At 58.1% G+C, this 19,315-nt stretch overlaps 1 protein-coding gene across 1 annotated transcript in view; it reads right to left on the bottom strand.

Annotated features, from left to right (window-relative positions):
* Positions 1-3,736: 3,736 nt before the first annotated feature.
* RPS6KA1 (ribosomal protein S6 kinase A1) overlaps positions 3,737-19,315 on the bottom strand; it is a 37,703-nt gene continuing 22,124 nt past the window's right edge. Inside the window, exons 12-22 of the mRNA XM_062190701.1 lie at positions 19,118-19,182; positions 18,807-18,909; positions 17,350-17,480; positions 15,447-15,572; positions 15,164-15,253; positions 14,681-14,839; positions 7,158-7,319; positions 6,922-6,998; positions 6,665-6,782; positions 5,019-5,156; positions 3,737-4,613 (exon numbers count right to left, since the gene is read on the bottom strand). Coding sequence (XP_062046685.1) covers positions 4,491-4,613; positions 5,019-5,156; positions 6,665-6,782; positions 6,922-6,998; positions 7,158-7,319; positions 14,681-14,839; positions 15,164-15,253; positions 15,447-15,572; positions 17,350-17,480; positions 18,807-18,909; positions 19,118-19,182 — 1,292 coding nt within the window. The 3' untranslated portion in view covers positions 3,737-4,490. The remainder of the gene's footprint in view (positions 4,614-5,018; positions 5,157-6,664; positions 6,783-6,921; positions 6,999-7,157; positions 7,320-14,680; positions 14,840-15,163; positions 15,254-15,446; positions 15,573-17,349; positions 17,481-18,806; positions 18,910-19,117; positions 19,183-19,315) is intronic.

Genomic DNA, 19,315 nt, shown 5'->3' with positions numbered 1-19,315 from the left:
CCGGAGCTGTGCAGATCTGAAGCCAGGAGCCAAGAGCTTCTTCTAGGTCTCCCATGTGAGTGTAGGGGCCCAAGGACTTGGGCCATCTTCTACTGCTTTCCCAGGCCACAGCAGAGAGCTGGACCGGAAGAGGAGCAGCCGGGACTAGAACCGGCACCCATATAGGATGCCAGTGCTTCAGGGCTTTTAACCCACTGTGCCACTGCACCGGCCCCCCTGCCCACTGGTTTTCTGCTGTCAGGGACAAGGACTTACTGACAACAATGTCCTCTAATTGAGAACAGACCCCAGTCGGAGAGGAACTGGCGGACCACATGGCTGCCTGGAGGCAGGGGGCTTCCAAGACAGATCTGTGCCATGCGGAAGTGGTTCTTGGGACATTCTCAGAAGCAGAGAGGTGGGCCAGCCCACAGAAGGAGCTGAGTTTCAGAATCACAGATCCCGGCCGGAGTTCTGCTCCGCCTCTCAGCTGTGCCCTTGGGCAAGTCGCTAACATGAGCCTCGGTTTTCTTGTGTGTGAAATGGGATGGATCAAATTCTTGAGGATCGAAGGGAGGAGGGAAAGCAGTGAAGGGATCATGGGAGGGGATGGGCCACAGGGCGAGGGCTCCGGGGGTATCATATGGGCCTTAAAGGCAAGAGTGACTCTGGAAACCGGGGGTGCCTGCACTGGCAATTGCGCCCCCAAATTGCATTGTTACTATCTGCCGGTTGTGCCCAAGGAGCAGGTGCTCAGAGAGGGAAGTTTCTGTCCCTTAAGCTGGTGACCGCAAAGCAATTTTGGATTCCAGCGAGGTTTTCTGGTGGGGAGGAGGGAGCTGGCCTTGTGAAAACTAGAGTGAGCTTAGTGGGACAGCACGCCCCAGTGAGGGGTCAGTGCTGTGTGTCCTCAGCCCATGGGACCCTAACGGAACCCTCTCAGTGCCCAGAGGGGAGCTGTTGGGTTCAGAACCTGCACACCGAGGCCAGCCCTGAAACTGAGCTATTGTCAGAATCTTAGTCCGTCACAACAGGACTGGTCCGCCTCCAGAGCTCCGGCTTCTTCATCTGTGAAGCAGGGGGGGGCCGAGAGGTGATGGAAGCAAAGGCCAGTCCTGCCACGTGGCACGGCCTCGCTCACGGGCTGTCACCCATCTCCCTCGCCAGTGCTCCACCTTCATCATGCCGTGTGCACCGGGAAGCCCTGCCTCCTGCCTTCTCAGTCTCCAGAACAGCCTTCCTCAACTCACATGCAGATCTTGCCGAAATGTCGAATCTTGGGGTAGGCACCGGAGCTTGGTGGGTTCAGCTTCCCCCTGGGACTTCCGTATCCCGTCACAGTGCCTGGGTTTGAGTCTCACCCCCACTTCCTATCCAGCTTCCTGCTAACGTGCCTGGGAAGGTGAAGGATGATGGCCCAAGTCCTTGGGCTCCTGTCCCCCATACGGGAGACCCAGTAGAGTTCCTTGTTTCTGGCTGCAGCCTGGCTCAGCCCTAGGCTGTTGTAGGCATTTGGGGAGTAAACCAGGAGATGGAAAATCTCTATCTCTGGCCAGCACCACGGCTCACTAGGCTAATCCTCTGCCTGCGGCATGGGCACCCGGGTTCTAGTCCTGGTTGGGGCGCTGGATTCTGTCCTGGTTGCTCCTCTTCCAGTCCAGTTCTCTGCTGTAGCCTGGGAGGACAGTGGAGGATGGCCGAGGTCCTTGGGCCCTGCACCTGCATGGGAGACCAGGAGGAAGCTCCTGGCTCCTGGCTTCGGATCGGCGCAATGCACCGGCCGTAGCGGCCACTTGGGAGGTGAACCAATGGAAAAAGGAAGACCTTTCTCTCTGTCTCTCTCTCTCTCTGTCTACTCTGCCTGTCAAAAAAAAAAAAAAAAAAAAAAAAATCTCTATCTCTCCCTAACCCATAAATAAATATTTTTAAAAATGCAGATTCCATCTATGGCTACACCACCCTGAATGCATCCGCTGTCATCTAAAAATGTAGATTTCTGGGGGCGGGGCGCTGTGGTTATGTGGGTAAAGCCCCGGCCTGAAGCACCAGCATCCCTTATGGGTGCCAGTTCCAGTCCCGGTTGCTCCACTTCTGATCCAGCTCTCTGCTAATAGCCTGGAAAAAGCAGCGGAGGATGGCCCAGGCACCCACGTGGGAGACCCAGATGAGGCTCCTGGCTTTGGCCTGGCTCATCTCTGGCTGTTGCAGCCATCTGGGAAGTGGGCCAGTAGATGAAAGATCTCTTTCCCTCTTCCCCCCTCTCTTTGTAACTCTGACTTTTAAATAAGTAAATAAACTTTTAGCAACAACAAAACATAGATTCCCACAAATCAGCTCCCCGAGGATCTGGTGGCACAGGTCCAGGGAGCACACGCTGAAAAGCCAGCGCTCAGCTTCACCAACTTTCTCCAAGCCAATGACTCTCAAATTTAGGTTTCCAGTCCAGACCTCTCCCCAGAACTCTAACTTCTTCTTCTTCTTTTTTTTTTTAACAGTTATTTATTTGAAAGGCAGAGACACAGAAAGAGAGAGAGAGAAAGACAGAGAGAAGTCTTCCATCTGCTGGTTCACTCCCCAAATGGCTGCAATGGCCAGGACTGGGCCAGGTTGAAGCCAGGAGCCAGGAGCTTCTTCCGGGTCTCCCACGTGGGTGCAGGGGCCCAAGACTCAGGCCATCCTCTACTGCCTCCCAGGCCATAGCAGGGAGCTGGATGGGAAGTGCAGCAGCCAGGACTGGAACCCACTGTGTCCTGACGCTGACCTCTCAGATCCCAGCTTCTGAGTCACTTCCTCCGATGGCCTTCCAAGCCCACACCACCCCTCACTCAGGTTGACTCTGCATATGCCTCACCAGGAGCTGACCTTGGTCTGCTAATTGTCCGTTTCTAGGAGGCATGGCCCATGAAAACAATGACTTTGCACTCTACCTGGCTCTCCAGTACCTGGGGCAGGGCCAGAGTAGGTGGCCAGAAAACACTGCGAGCAGAGGTTCTCCTCTTGGAGCCGGCTTGCCTGTCATAACCTGGGGAAAACAGGATGGCAACAGGTGCACGGCGCACAGGCCATGAGGCAGGGGCTGGTGTCAGTGCGGCAGTTAAGATGCTGCTTGGAATGCCCGCCTCCTATCTGGAGTGCTGGTTCGAGCCCCACTCTGCTCCCCACTTGCTTCCTGCTGATGCACACCCTGGGAGGCAGCAGGTGACAGCTCAAGTGCTTGAGTCCCTGCCACCCAGCAGGAGACCTGGACAGAGTCCCAGGCTGCTGGCTTTAGTCTGATCCAGTCCTGGCTATTGCAGGAATATGGGGAGTAAACCAGCAGATGGATGATCCCTCTCTCTCTCTCTCTCTCTCTCTCTGGCTCTGAAGCAAAATGAAAACAAATAAAAATTAAAAGAAGATTAAATGAGATATACGCAGTGCCTGGCACTTGGAGCCCAGGGGTTAACAGGACTGTCACTGACACAGTGGGGTGACTACAGCTCGCAACACGGGCAGCATACTCCACGCGGATCTGCAAGAGAGCAGCTGGCAGGCTCTCAACGCACAGAAAAATAAGAGGAAAAAAAGCCATAGCTCCACTGTTAGTAAGGCAGCAGTGGGGTCCCCAGCCCCCACGACTCCCGCACACTTCCCACATGACCTCGGTGCAGCTGGGCTCACTGCCCCGGCCTGTTTCCTGTCGCTGCTGAAGTCCCCGACACCCCATAGCGACGAGAGGGCAAATCCAGCCATGAAAAGCGGAGGAGGGGAGCTGCTTCATCTCGACTGTTACGTTTATTAGAAAGGCGTGGACAGATGAACCCTGAGTTACCAGCTGAGGAAGAAACGACAAAAGCCCCCTGGCCCTGGCGGCCTGCCCTGGCCTCCCAGGAACTCTGTCTGGTGGCGACCCCAACAGAAGTCCGCCCCAAAGTACTGTCCACGCCCTCTCCCTGCTGGTGCCCGGGGCCAGGAGCCGGCGGGACCGGGGCCCTCCCCAGCACGATGTGGTCTGGACGCCCCCTGGGAGAACAGAACGGAAGAGGGGCTGACTCGAACACAGGGAGTTCTGAGAGGCGTTGCGGGGCTGCCTGGAGCTGTGTGCAGATGGCGCCGCATGGCCGACCGTGGGGGCGCAGGGTCGGCCTCCGAAGCCGCTCTAAGGAGTCCTGGCCACAGAGCGCCCAGCGTGACTCAGTGTCCCTCCTGAGGCTGTGCTGCCTCTCTCTGCTCCCAGAAAGGCAAATGGATCCTGCAGAAATCCATGGTGGTGGAAGCTGTTATTTCCTTACAAATAAGGCAGGAGTCTGTACAGTGGATCCGCTTCGGCCAGCAGGGCCGGGGCCGAGAAGTCTGACCTGGGGAGGGACAAGGCACTTCTCATGTCCTCGCCGGGGTGACCTGCGCTGGCTGCCTCCGGGCCGCTCGGGGCTCCGAGTCGCTCTGGCCCCGAGACTCAGGCCTGCTCCCTCGGGCAGGGAAGACACCTCCATCGAGCTAGCACCAGCCTGCGGTCTGGACACGCTGGGCCCTCACAGGGTGGTGGACGGCAGCTTCCTCACCCGCCGCTGGGCCAGGATGGACGACTCTATGGGCTTCAGCTGCGGGGTGGGCTTGGAGCTGTTGAGCGCGGAGTATGTGGCTGCCATGGCTCCCTGGGAGAGAGGGCGGGAGGTGAGTTCACCAGGGTGTGAGAGGTGTGGCGGAGAGGGGACACATGGCCCAGGGCCGGGACAGTCCCTCCTGGTGTTCCACAGCCCACGCAGAGGGCTGCTAACCCCGGCGCAGTGACATTTCTCAGTTGCTGGTCCCACCTCTGCCATCAGACTAGACAGGCTTCAGAGGTCAGTGGCTGTGTTCCCCAGAGGCCAGGGCCTGTGTGGGCGGTGACACCACTGCATGTTAGCCTGCAGTGCCCCGAGCGCTGGGCTGTCTTTTCTCCCTGCCTCACCGTCCAACCACAGATATGGCATCTCCCAGTCTGCCACCCCAGTCTCTGCCCAGGCCACCTGGGCCTGCTCCCCACCTGGCTGCCAGGCAGCATGGGCGTGGGGCTGTACCTTCACGAGCTGCAGATCCTGGTGGCACAGCTGGCTCTGGGGGAGCTTGTCCTTCTGTGTGATCCACGGGTGCTGCAGCACCTGCTTGGCTGTGAGGCGCCGGTGGGGGTCCACGTGCAGCATCTTGGACACCAAGTCCTGGGGTGGGGGAGGAGGGAGGGTAGCAGGGCTGCGGCAGCTGCGTCCCACTCAGTGTGGGGGGGAAACGGAGGCAACACCTCCCACCACCTCTGGTGGCAGCCTCGCCACCCGTTCTCCACACAGCCCAGCCTCCCCAGGCGCAGCCAGGGCATCCACTCCCTTCTCTGGGCCTTTGCTCCCCGGGCACTTCCTCCATGAATGCCCTTCCCTTTTATTTATTTATTTATGTATGTATGTATTTATTTTTAAAAATGTATTTATTGGGCCGGTGCTGTGGTACAGTGGGCTAAGCCTCCGCTGGCAGCGCCAGCATCCCATCTGGGTACCGGTTCAAGTCCAGGCTGCTCCTCTTCCAATCCAGCTTTCTGCTATGGTCTGGGATAGCAGTAGAAGATGGCCCAAGTGCTTGGGCCCCTGCACCCGCATGGGAGACCCGGAAGAAGCTCCTGGCTCCTGGCTCCAGATCGGCCCAGCTCCAGCCATTGTGACCATCTGGGGAGTGAACCAGTGGATGGAAGACCTCTCTCTATCTCTCTCTCTCTCTCTTTCCCTCTCTTCTCTGTCTGTAACTCTGCCTCTCAAATAAATAAATTTATTTGAGAGTCAGAGCTACAGAAACAGAGAGAGAGACAGAGAGATCTTCTATCTGCTGGTTCACTTCCCAGATGGTCGAAAACAGCCAGTACTGGGCCAGGCCAAAGCCAGGAGCCAGGAGCCAGGAGCTTCTTCCAGGTCTCCCATGAGGGTAGCAGGGGCCAGTACTTGGGCCATCTTCTGCTGCTTTTCCCAGGTCTTAGGAGGGAGCTGCGTCAGAAGCGGAGAGGCCAGGACACAAACCAGTGCCCTCGCCCCTCCCTCTCTCCTTCACGTTCAAAAACCCATGTGGGAAGTGGGGACAGGCCTAAGGGTTGGGTCAGGCAGGCTCAAGTTCAAAAGCAACTCTTCCACTCATCAACTGAGTGCCCGGGGCAAGTTATGTCAACTCTCCAAGCCTCAGTTTCCCCTCTGGGAAGTACAGATTAAGTACATAAGTGCAGGGCTGTGTTGTCGCTACAGTGCTCCACCTGTTGCTACCTGGCAGGGGCTCTGCTCTGGGCCCCCACGGTCCAGCCCCGGGCCAGGGGCACCCGCCTCTCCCTGCTGCCTGTGTCTCCCACCACACTAAGTCAGCATTGGTTAGTGGCTGTACTCATGACGCTCTCAGTCCCCTGCAGGGCCCAGGACATAGGCAGGGCCCATGGATGATCACCACGTTACCCAAACACAGTGGGGCACGGTCTTCCACTGGAGAAAATGAGGGGCTTTCAAAGAGTTCATGGGAAACACGCTTTGCGAAAACACTACGCATGCAGTTCAAATTCTTATACCAAAACAAACGTCTTCTAATTCCATTTTCCCATGAACTTGTCGAGGTCCCCTCATATAGCACCGGGGATCCATGGAACATCCCGCTGGGAGAAACCTGTTCAGGAATGGCTGCAGAGCCCCAGGACGGCCCCACTCACCTTGGCGGCCTCGGACACTGTGTTCCAGTTGCCCCCGCTGAGGGTGAACTTCCCACTGCCGATGCGGCTCAGGATCTCCTCCGGAGTGTCGCTGGGCCCGTTGGCGAACGGCGTGTATCTGGAGGAAGCCCACAGAGGCCGTCTGCCCCTTCGCCTGGGTGCTCCCAAGTGACGCTCCCACAGGCCGGGCTGTGCCTCTGCCACCGGCCAAGCGTCCCCCAGGCCCGATGCGGTGCAGAGGGCGGCCGCGCACTCACCCTGCCAGCATGGTGTACAGCAGGATGCCCAGGCTCCAGATGTCACAGCCTTCGTCATAGCCCTGGCGCTTCAGCACCTGGAGGGGGCGTCAGCCTTAGCGGCCACATTCTCCCCAAAATGGTCCCAGCCATGGGCTGGGTCTTCCCCAGGTATCTGGGCCCAGGTCATACACACACAGGGGTCCTGGACAGCCTGGGGCCTCTGGGAGGGGACCTAAGGAGGCCGGGCCTCTCACCTCAGGTGCCACGAAGTTGGCTGTGTAGCAAGGGGTCATGAGGAGCCCGTTCTCAGCCCGCAGCTGCTTGGCAAAGCCGAAGTCACAGATGCGCAGGCACTCGGGGTTCCCCGACTCGTCCACGTACAGGATGTTGCTGGGCTTGAGGTCCCTGTGCACCACCTAGGGGCAGGGGGCCGCGGTCAGTCCGGCTCAGCTGTCTGGGGCAAGGACGTTCAGACACAGAGAGGGGGCGGTGGGGGGAGGGCAGGAATGGGGGCCTTGCGGCTGCTGCTGTCCCCTGCTGGGAACCCACATGCAGGCATGGACAAGGGGGCTTGGTCGTAGCCCGCCGAAGACGGAACTCCCCATTTCTCGCCTAAAATCTCATCACGTAATCTGGCCCAGGAGCAACTCCACCCTCCCTGGTGCGTAGGTCAAAGTCCGAGGCGTCCTCCCCAAGTCTGTCTTCCCCATTGTCCTCAATCAATGCGTCAGCAACCTCTGCTGACTTTAGCGTTAACACACATCCAGGGGGGCAGGCACTCAGCCACGCCCCACACCGGAGTGCTGGTGGTCAGTACCGGCTCTGGAGCCTAACTCCAGCTTCCTGCTAGTACAGACCCTGGGGGCACTGCTGACGGCTCAGGTAACTGGGTTCCCAGCGCCTATGTGGGAGACCGGACTGAGTCCCCAGTTCCCAGCTTCAGTGCTGGCTGAGTCCTCGCTGTCGTGGGCATTGGGGAGTGAACCAGCTGATGAAAGCGGCCTGTCTCTTTACCCGCCTCTCAAATAAATAGCAGTTTAAAAATATAGCTATCCAGAGCCCAGCCGTCTCAGCCCTCGCTGCACCTCCTGAACTGCCCGGCTGCTCGCACTCGCACTGCCTCCAGTGAGGGTTAACAAGGACCCTGGGCAACACAAGTCAGAGCTGCCATCGCACAGAGAACCTGCCAAGGCTTCCCTTCCAAGGGACCCCCAGCTCCCCCCAGCCCCCCACCCACATCTCTGCTGTTCTCTGCTCTCCCAAGACCCCTCTCCCTGCTCGACCTGATCCACCACGTCAGCCTTTTCGCTCTTCCTTCAACTGCTAAGCGTGCACCTGCCCCTGGAACTTGGCACGGGGGATCCCTCTTTCTGGAAGACTGTCCTCAGCCATCCGCCTGGCTCGTTCCTCTCTCAGGTCTCGGCACAAATGTCACTTGATCAGCGAGACCGTCCCTGTACCCCGAATACAATGCCAACCACCGCTCAGTACTCCTTAGTCTCCTTACCCGGCTTGGTTTTAATCTATGCACCCACCACCGTCTGATTCCACATCTCACTTTTCCTCTGAACCCTCTCACTGGAACGTAAGCTCCACGGAGTGTTGGGTTCACAACTGTATCCCAGTACTCACAATGCTTCCTGTATTGAACATAGTAGGTGTTCAATAAGTATCAACAATACCCCAGAGGCCATAAGCAAATGACTTATTTTTCGGGTCCCCATCTGCTCATCTGTATCCCGAGGGGCTGGGCCACCCCACTTTTCACTTTGCTGCTGCTTCCTCTCTGTGTGGTTCCATTCAGAATCAATCCTGTAGCTGCGAGTACAATGCCTGGAATGCTAACCTGAGCCCAGAATTTTCCCAAGTTCAGGCTCATGTATCACTGGATGTTCCTGAACTACGAACTCGACACGCCCCACACTAAACTCATCATGCACCCGCCTGGGAGACCCAAAGGAAGCTCCTGGTTCCTGGCTCCTGGCTCAGCTCAGGCCGTTGCAGCCATTTGGGGACTGAACCAGTGGATGGAAGACCTTTCTCTCTGTCTTTCCCTCTCTCTGCCTGTAATTCTACCTCTCAAATAAATAAATTAAGTAAAAGTCCCCACAGGTGACTGACGCCTGACCGTCGGTGTGTGTGTGGCGTGGGCGGAGGACATCCTCACGGCCCCTGTGCCGAGAATCGCAGGCTGGGCGTAAGGTGCAGAGCCAGGCCGGGCAAGAACCCCACAGAGCAGTCTAGAAGCACAGCTGTGCCTGGGCTCCAGGGTTTCTAAAACAGTCAAATCACCGACCCCGAAACCAGCAAACAGAAACAAACACCACCCCGCGTCCTGCAGGTCAAACGCAGTCAAGCAGCTGTGCTATGGGGCAGCCGGGCAGGTGTCCCGGCGTTGTCATCACAGCTGTGTGGTCTCGGCCGTGTCACTCACCCCTCTAGCCTCAGCCTTCTCGGCTGTGACACGGGGCTCAGGTCCCAGGTTGCAGGAGTATTTAGCACAGGACTTGGGAAACGGCCCAAGGCCACTGTCGGGCTGGATGTTCAGATACAGTGACTGCTCACAGAGAAGCGCTGACAGCAAGAGGGTCAGACGGAAAAGGAAAAGCAGGAGCCCGGGTGAAGAGCACAGACCTTGGAGACCCTGGGTCACCTACTGAAGCCTCCAGAGCCCCGATTCCCTCGCCTATACAAGGAGAGAACGGTGCCTTCCTCATGGCTTTGGTGGACCAACTAAGTGAGTGAAAATGCACAGTAGGGAGAGCAGCCAGCAGCAGCAGCAGCAGCAGAGGGCGTGTGTTTAGGCCCCCGTGACCGGGCCACACGAGGCGAGGTTGTCCTGTGTGAATCAAGTGGTTAAAGAGGGAAGACCGAGTCCGTGCCACAGAGGCCGCACCACACGGGCTCTTCCTGGCAGGATGCAGACCTCATAGAAACAAGCGAGAGGCAGGCGGCGGCTTAAAAGGCTCCACATCGTAAACAAACGGCTCCTGCAAAGAAGATGAAAAGCGCAGACAATCCAATTTTAAAAAGGAACAATGGACAAAAGATTTGAACAGGCATTTCAAAAAAGAGGCTGACAAAGGGCAATAAACATTCGTCAGCAGGGAAATGCAAATTAAGAACCCGAGGAGGGAGCAGATGCCGGTGGGTGTCCGGTGTCCCGTATCGGAGTGCCGGGGCTCAGTTCCTGGCTCCAGGTCCTGACCCCAGCTTCCTGCTAGTGCGGACCCTAGAGGCAGGAAGATGGCCCAAGCGCCTGGGTTCCTGCCACCCGTGTGGGAGACTGGGGTGGAGCTCCTGACTTCTGGCTCTGGTGTGGTCCTATGCTGGGTGTTGTAGGCATTTAGGATGTGAACCTGCAGACAGGAGCTCTCTTTCTCTGCCTCTCAAAAATAAAACAAAACTAAAAACCCACAAGAAGGCACTTCCCCACACCTTTCAAAATGGTTACGTTTACAAAGATGGAAAACACGCAGTGCGCACAAGCCCTAGCACTTCCGCAGCTTCTGGTAGGAGAGCACTTTGGAAAAAACTGGCAAAATCTACTACAGATGAACATATGTCTACACAGCAACCCAGTGATTCCACTGCCAGGTGTGCAACCAACATTAATGCTTACATATTGCCACCAAGACAGAAGTACCGGAATGTTGTAATAGTAAAACGTTGGTAACAAGCCAGTATCTATTAATGGTGGAGCAGACAGTCACACTGTGTGCACACGGTAGAATTCTACACAGTGAAGAGGAGGCGTGCGTGGCAGCCACACCGCAGCAGGAATGGATTCCAAGGACAACACTGATGCAGAAGCCTGGATACAACAGAGAGCGTTGACGCAGAATTCAGAAACGGGTGAGACTCGTCTATCAGAAGTTGGCTTCGGATGGTACCCAGTGGTGGCCAGCACTCGCAGCCCACATGCCTCTGGCGGGAGGGGCTCACTACCTGGAGGCTCCCCACCCTAGAAGGTTCTTTGCTCCGAGCTTCAGATGACCCATCGGTAACTCACTGGCTCAGCTGTCTTCTAAACGTTCTTGGGGTAAGGAAACACAGTTACTGTCTGCCCTGACATGTCTAAACACAAGTCTGCTCGTGCTCGTTTCAAAAGCCACAGCCTCTTCAAACGTGACCATTAGAAGCACATGTTGGGGCTGGCGTTGTGGGTGGAGCCGCCACCTGCAGTGCCAGCATTTCATGTGGGCACGGTTCGAGTCCCGGCTGCTCCCTTCCAACCCAGCTCCCTCCCTGCTAATGGCCTGGGAAAGCAGTGGAAGATGGCCCAAGTGTTTGGGCCCCTGCTACCCTTGTAGCAGGGAAGACGCTCCTGGCTCCTGGCTTCAGTCTGGCCCAGCCCTAGCCGTTGCAACCATTTGGGGAGTGAACTAGCGAATAGAAGATTTCTCTCTCTCTCTAATTCTGCCTTTTAAATAAAAAAAAATTTTTTTTTGACAGTCAGAGTGGACAGTGAGAGAGAGAGACAGAGAGAAAGGTCTTCTTTTTGCCGTTGGTTCACCCTCCAATGGCCGCTGCGGCCGGCGCACCGCACTAATCCGAAGGCAGGAGCCAGGTGCTTCTCCTGGTCTCCCATGCGGGTGCAGGGCCCAGGCACTTGGGCCATCCTCCTCTGCACTCCCGGGCCACTGCAAAGAGCTGGCCTGGAAGAGGGGCAACCGGGACAGAATCCGACGCCCTGACCGGGACTAGAACCTTGTGTGCTGGCGCCGCAAGGCAGAGGATTAGCCTGTTGAGCCACAGCGCCGGCCAAATAAATTATTTATTTAAAAGAGTTACACAGAGAGATGAAGAGAAGAGAAGAGGAGAGGAGAGGAGAGGAGAGGAGAGGAGAGGAGAGGAGAGGAGAGGAGAGGAGAGGAGAGACCACTTGGGTCATCTGCTGCTGCTTTCCCAGGCAGATTAGCAGGGAGCTGGGTCAGAAGTGGAGCAGCTGGAACTTGAACTGGTGCCCATATGGGATGTAGGCGCCACAGACAGCAGTTTTAACCCACTCTGCCACAATGCCAGCCCCAGAAAAATAAATCCTAAAAAAAAAAAAAAAAGGCAGCAGAAGCACATGTGGTACACAAATAGGAGCTCTGGTTACGAGGTAAAGTTCTTTCTCACAAACCCTAATGAAATAACGGATCTGGACAGAGATCCTGAAAGGATCAACATGACCAATACAGGTGCAAGGTGGTGTCACTGCCCACGCGTGTGTCAGCTACACTGCTCCACGGAGGGGCCACTGCCCACGCGTGTCAGATACACTGCTCCACGGAGGGGCCACTGCCCACGCGTGGGTCAGATACACTGCTCCACGGAGGGGCCACTGCCCACGCGTGTCAGATACACTGCTCCACGGAGGGGCCACTGCCCACGCGTGGGTCAGATACACTGCTCCACGGAGGGGCCACTGCCCACGCGTGTCAGATACACTGCTCCACGGAGGGGCCACTGCCCACGCGTGTCAGATACACTGCTCCACGGAGGGGCCGCTGCCCACGCGTGTGTCAGATACACTGTATCACGGAGGGGCCGCTGCCCACGCGTGTGTCAGATACACTGCTCCACGGAGGGGCCGCTGCCCACGCGTGTGTCAGATACACTGCTCCACGGAGGGGCCGCTGCCCACGCGTGGGTCAGATACACTGCTCCACGGAGGGGCCGCTGCCCAGGCGTGGGTCAGATACACTGCTCCACGGAGGGGCCACTGCCCACGCGTGTGTCAGATACACTGCTCCACGGAGGGGCCACTGCCCACGCGTGGGTCAGATACACTGCTCCACGGAGGGGCCACTGCCCACGCGTGTGTCAGCTACACTGCTCCACGGAGGGGCCACTTCCCAGGGGTGGGGAGCCTTGGCCTTCTGAACCCTATTCCCACCTTCCCTCCAAAGACGAAACTGAATCTAATCCAGACTTCGACTGCAGGACAATTTCCAGGTGACAGGAAACAGAGCCAACGGAGGAGCGATGTACGCGATGCCACAGGCAGCGAGCTGCCCATTCCGGAACGCGGGCATCCCCGAGATCAACTGGTCTCTTCAACAAGTCAGCAGCCTAGCAAAGCAAAGTCTACGGCAGTAACATGGGCCCAGACAGTTCACGGAACTCACCAGAGCGTGCATTTAACATCGGCTTCAGTTAAGAGACTTAAGCGGCCAGTGTTGTGGAGCAGCAGGTTAAGCTGCTGCCTGTGACACCAGCACCCCATATGGGCACCGGTTCAAGCCCCAGCTGCTCCACTTCCGATTCCGCTCCTTGCTAATGTGCCTGGGAAGGCAGCAGGAAAAGGTGCAGGTGCTTGGGCCCCTGCACCCATGTGGGAGACCGAGATGCAGCTCCTGTTTCCTGGTCCAGCCCTGGCCATTGTGGCCATTTGCGGAATGAACCAGTGGAGGTGATCTCTCTCTGCCTCTCTCTTTATCTGTTGCTCTACCTTTCAAATAAATAAATAATATCTTTAGGAGAGAAGGGGGGAGGGGGAGAGGGAGGTTGGCTAAGAGATGAATGCAATGCATGGCCCTTGCATCATTGTGATCCCAATGAACTGATCACAAGAAGACTTCCTGGAAGGACAGCAGAGGACGCGTGGCCGAGGCCTGGGCACCACGTGAAGACAAGTCACGGCCATGCCTTCTGTCTGAAGGAAAAGGCTCACGTCTTTGGTTATAAACACACGTGAGGCGAGGAGAGGCCGGGCATGCTCTCAGCTACTCCAGGTAGAGATGTTTATGGGTCAGTTAGCGATGTCTACAGCTTCCTCTCATGTGCACCCACAAAAACACAGACACGCAGACAGACAGACAGAGGGAGCCGGGGCGGGGCAGGGGCAGAGGAACGCGGCCGACCGCCAAGAGTTGGCTCATCTCGGGGGAAATGGTCTTCATCGTAGTCAAAGGTTGAGAAAAATACTTCAATAAGAAAGGGAGGGGAAGAAAGGAGAAAGAAAGGAGGCTGGGGAGGAAGGGAGAGCAGCCGCACGGCTGGTGAGAACCTCCACGACTCCCGTTCGGCTGGAATGCGGGGGTTCACTAGCCCCTTCTTTACGGCGTGGTCCCTGCCTGGTCTGCTCCCATTTCCCGCCGACACCCACAGGGACCGTGGGGTTTTCCCAGCCAAGCGCCTGGCTTCCTCCCACGGCCACCCTGGGGGCGGACGCTCCTGTCACCAGAGGTCTGCAGAGAACGAACCCGCGCCAGGAGCTGAGGTGGCTTCACCGGCCTCATGTCCAGGTCCAAGTTAAGAAGCCAAGGCTGTGGGGTAGCAGATAAAGGGGCCGCCTGCAATGCTGGCATCCCATATGGACACCGGTTCAAGTCCTGGCTGCTCCACTTCCGACCCAGCTCCCTGCTAATGCGCCTGGGAAAGCAGTGCAAGATGGCCCAAGTGCTTGGGCCCCTGACACTCACTGGGAGACCCGGATGAAATTCCAGGCTCCTGGCTTTGGCCTGGCCCAGCCCCAACTGCTGCAGCCATTTGGGGAGTGAACTAGATGGAAGCTTACTCTTCTCTCTGTTTCTCTCTCTCCCTCTCTGTGTCATTCTGCCTTTTAAATAAATGAACTAAATCTTTTTAAAAAAAAAAATAGTAATAATAAACCCTGGCGTGGTGCCTGGCACACAACAGAGACTGGATAAATGATGGTCTCCCTCCTCCCTCTCACCCGTCCTAGTCTCCCTCGCGAGGCTGGGGTGGAGATGGCCACCTCGGCGCCTGCCCACGGGTCACGTCCTCTGCTGATGGGGTGACCCGGGCACCCCTGGTGTGGACTCACCCCCTGTGAGTGCAGGTACTCCACGGTCTTGCTGATGGTGTGCAGGACACAGCTGGCCTCCCGCTCCGAGAAGAACTTCTGCCGCAGGATCTTGTCCAGTAGCTCCCCGCCCCGCATCAGCTCCGTCACCAGGTACACGTGTTTGCCGTCATCATATACCTGCGAGGACCTTACGGTCAGGCGCCGCTGCCCAAGTGCAGGCCTGGCCCCCTCGGACACCAGGTCCCCAGATCGGGGAGGAAGGGCACGAGCCTCAGGCATGCATTCTGCTCTACACCCTCACCTGTCTGGGTGCCTGTGCCTGCTGGGCAGGGGGATGTGGGCACAGGTCCTGATGAACAGGACTCTCATCCGTGGGCCAGACCAAGGGACCAAGGCCCCCTGCCCCAGGAGCACGGGGAGAATCAGAAATCAAAGGCCCGAGACAAAATTCTGGAGAGTCCGGCACCCCAGCACCCACTCGGGCTGAAGGACCCCACTCACATCTTTCAGCGTGATGATGTTGGGGTGCTGTCCGTACCGCAGAAGAATCTCGATCTCTTCCGAGGGGTCCCGCTTACTCTTGTCAATGACCTGAAGAAAGGGGGTGCAGGTGAGTGAGTCCCAAGGGGATGGATCCCATGGATCCCACTCTGCAAGGCCCCCGAGTCTGAGCCGCACACCCACAGAGCCCCAGGCATCAGTCCTGGGTGCCAAGGGTCCTAGCTGTGTTGGCCTCAGCCCCAGCCCGGCAGCAGCCTTGTTTGCGGCGCAGCCGCAGGCTCACCTTGACAGCGTACTCCGTGTTGGTGGCTTTGTGGACACAGCGCTTGCACACGGAGTAGGAGCCCACACCGATCGTCTCCTTCACCACGTAGCCATCGCTGAAAACAAGGTTCTTCCCATGGAGTTGCTGCGGAGAGCAAGGAGAGCTGACCCTGGGCTCCAGCATGCCAGCGGTCATCCGCAGCACCCAAGGTCTTGGCTCAGTAGAGATGGCAGAAAACCCCCAGGGAGAGTCAGAAGGCCTGGGGTGGTGCTGGCTGTGCAACCCTTAGGCAAGAACCTGCCCTTCTCTGGGCCTCAATTTTCTTTTTAAAGATTTTTTATTTGAAAGGCAGAGCTAGAGAATAGGGAACATGAGCTTCCATATGCTGGTTCACTCTCCGAATGGCCTCACCAGCCTGAGCTGGGCTGATCCAAAGCCAGGAGCCAGGAGCTTCATCCGGGTCTCTCACATGGGTGCAGGGGTTCAGGTACTTGCACCATCTTCCACTACTTTCTCAGGTGCATTAGCAAGGAGCTGGATCGGAAGTGGAGAGGCTGAAGACTCAAACTGGCACTCATATGGGATGCCAGTGCCACAGGCGGCAGCTTTACCCATTATGCCACAGTGCCGGCCCCTGGGCCTCAGTTTTCTATTCTGTGCAGTGGGCACACCTGCTGGCTCCCAGCCTGTCTGGGCTACAGTCTGCAGTCAGAGGGCAGTGAAGGGGGCAGGCAGGAGTCACAAGGCACACACCGAGCGGGTGATGCTTCTGAGAAGCCTGGGCAGGCCTGAGAGGGACGCAGGAGCCGCAGGGGCCTGGGCGAGGTCCCAGCTCTGCACTTGCTGCCTACTCTTTCTGGGTGCCCCAGCCCATCTCATGGGTGCCTGAGGGTCTGAGACACGAACAACAGCGACAGCCCAGACAGTGTTCAGTGGGCGCCGTGGGCCAGGCATCACCGTGAGCACTTCCAGCAGGTGCCACACGGCCCAGGACAGCCCTGGCTGGTGGCAGCATCGCCACATCCAGTCCGGTTTAACATTTGTCCTGGGCGGGTGTTTGGTGCCACACCCACATCCCATATCAGAGAGCCTGGTTTGAGTCTTGGCTCCTCTGCTTCTAGGCCAGCTTCCTGCTAACGTACACCCTGGGAAGCAGCAGTGACGGCTCAAGTACTTGGGCCCCTGCCAACCAAGTGGGAGCCCCAGATGGAGTTCTGGGGTCCTGGCTTTGGCCTGACCCACCCCGTGGGCATCTGGGGAGTGAACCACTACATGGGAGATCTCTCTTTCTTTGTCTCTTTCAAATAAAATGAAAACAAATAAATAAAAATTAAACTCTCTGAAACATATAAAAACAAAGCATTTACCCTGGACAAAGGTGCCCCTGTCTGGATAATAAATTCCGTAGCCGTGTCCACTTCACGCACACTAACTCAGGTCATCCTCACGGCGACGCCACAGAGGAAGGGTTGTTGCTGCCTATTCAGGCTGAGACACGGGGGCCAAGCTCTCACCCACAGTCCCTCACCCTGCACTCGTGCCTCTGAACTCTGATTCCCAAGGAGCAGCCCAAGTGTCCAATCAGGGACCAGTGTGAGGACACACAAGGGCCCGGCCACCCATGCCTACCAGGCACCCAACAGCTCCCCCACCCCCGTGCCCCTAGGCGCCCTGTGGCATTTACCCAGACCCTGGCTCTGTGCCAGGACATTCAGATCCGCACTGTCACCCACTCGTCAGGGCCACCTTGTGAGGCAGGCATTATGGTCCCACTTTACAAATAAGGAAAGTGAGACTCCAGGGTGGGGAGGCCCCACGGCTTCCACGCTGGTGTTGGGGTTTGAGCCAGGCCGGGGTGCACTCGCTGCTCTGTGGTTTCTGGACAGAGAGGATGACGGGCGGCAGCGCCTGCCCCGCTCACCTGTACCACGGAGTGCAGTGGTGCCTGCGTGGCCCGGGATTTGCTGTCGTCCTCCATCAGGCCGGTGGCCACGAAGCTGAAGCCACGGAACAGCTGATGAGCACCGGCACTAGGGGGGATGCCTGGGGAATCTGCGGAGGTGGGGGGGAATGTGAATGAGGAGGGGCCTCTGAACCCACGGGGTTCCCAGCCTGCCTCAGTAGTTGCCACAGTGGGAGCTCGGGCAGGGCCTGTCCGTCCCAGGCCTTAGTCCACCTGCGCACGTGCGTTTAGACCAGCCAAGTCCCAGCACAAGAGGAACACAGGACTCCCACATCCGGCCTCCAGGTCAGGCCGAGACAGTCCACCCCTCCCCGGAAGCCTCCTCCTTGGCCTCCTGGCCTCAGGGCTGCCCCTAGGGCCCATCTTCCACAATAGCCAGAGCCACAGCCTGCTTTCAAACACTCCCCTCTGCCCTGGGGAAAAGTCTGACAACTGAGCTCCTTAGGATCCTAGTCTCTCTCCCTCTCCAGGGCTCAGCTAGGCTGCCGTCCCAGTCTTCAGGGGACCCCCCGAGCCAGTGCCCACGTGGCCCCTCCCACCAGATAATCCACTCCCTGTGCACCGTTCAACGCCCAGCTCACGCGCTCTGCTCTGAGTCTCGCCTCCCTGCTCCCCAGGCCCCCGTCCCTGTGAGTCTCTCCCAACAGCAGCCTGAGCTCCATGAGGCTCTGTCCTGCTCACTGTCATTGGTGATTGTGATTGGTGTACAGCAGGGGCCATGTACTCGTCTGCCTGCTAACTGGATAAAAACGAGACAGTTTGGAGAAGTGCTGATTCCCCGTCCCCAGAGGTATGCAAGGTGTAGCGAGAACACCACCCTCTCTGCTAATAAAACACACCTCACCGGGAGGCCTCTCAGCACTAACATCTCACTCCCCGCTCACTGCCCAACTCTAGCCAAAAAGTTAGGCTTTACCAAGCTCCCTCCTTCCTGCAGCAGCCTCGGGGAATGAGTGGTTCTGTGGCCATGCCCAGGCTACGGATGAGTACGCCGAGGCTCGGCAGTCAGAGCGGCCAGAGCCAGTTCCCACACTTGCCCCTGACCCCTGGGCACTGGCACCCCTGCTCCGCCAGGCTGCTCTGCCACACGGTGCTGCAGGGCGGATTCCTTACCCCTGACGTGAGTGTAAGCCGGGTGCGTTCAGTCTTCCCAGGGAGCTGGAAGATGCCAGGGGCAGGGGTCCTGCCTTTCCACTGTGGCCGTAACCACCCACACACCCCACTCTTCACCCAGACACGAGGAGGCATGCAGAGCCCCGGAGCGGGACAGTCAGGCAGAGCGAGGCAGGTCCACAGTCAGGCACTCAGCCCTGCCTCCCACCCACCTGCACCTGCCACGGCCCTCCAGGGTGCCCCTGGCTCCGTGCTACCCTCCTGTACCAGCCTCAGACAGACCAACCAGATGAGGGACACACCCTTGGGAGTGCGGGATGTGAACTCTGTGTCAAAGTAGAAGGTGTCATCGGGCTGGGCCACGGCCGGTTTGAAGGGCGGCTTGATCTCACGGCGATACAGCTTCTGCGAATGGGTGGACACTCGGTCACCATGCGCCTAGGCCCAGAGCCCCGTGCAGGCCACAATGCCCAGCAGACAGCAGGGTAACATCCCCCAGGAGGCCGGCCCCAGCCCCTGGGCCTCTGTGACCCGCTGCGCCTGCATCTGGGGCCCCAGGACGCCCTCACCACGGACCCCAGGACACCCATGGCCAGCACGCTCGGACACTCACGTTCCAGTCGATGGTGGAGTAGAAGACGTGCCGCTTGATTTCCTCTGCCCCATCCGGGCCGGAGCCTGAAAGAACCCAAGCCAAAGGTCCAGCCTGGACAGTCCACCCCCCAGATACCCACCCCGCCCCCCCATCTCACAGTGCCCAGGGACCAGCTGCTGGGGCACGAGGGAGGACAGGCCCACCAGGCCCCGCACC

The sequence above is a fragment of the Lepus europaeus genome, chromosome 5 (genome assembly GCF_033115175.1).
Source record: "Lepus europaeus isolate LE1 chromosome 5, mLepTim1.pri, whole genome shotgun sequence".
NCBI lineage: Eukaryota > Metazoa > Chordata > Mammalia > Lagomorpha > Leporidae > Lepus > Lepus europaeus.
Note: the sequence above shows the minus strand (reverse complement) of the source record. Positions and strands in the feature narration are given on the sequence as shown.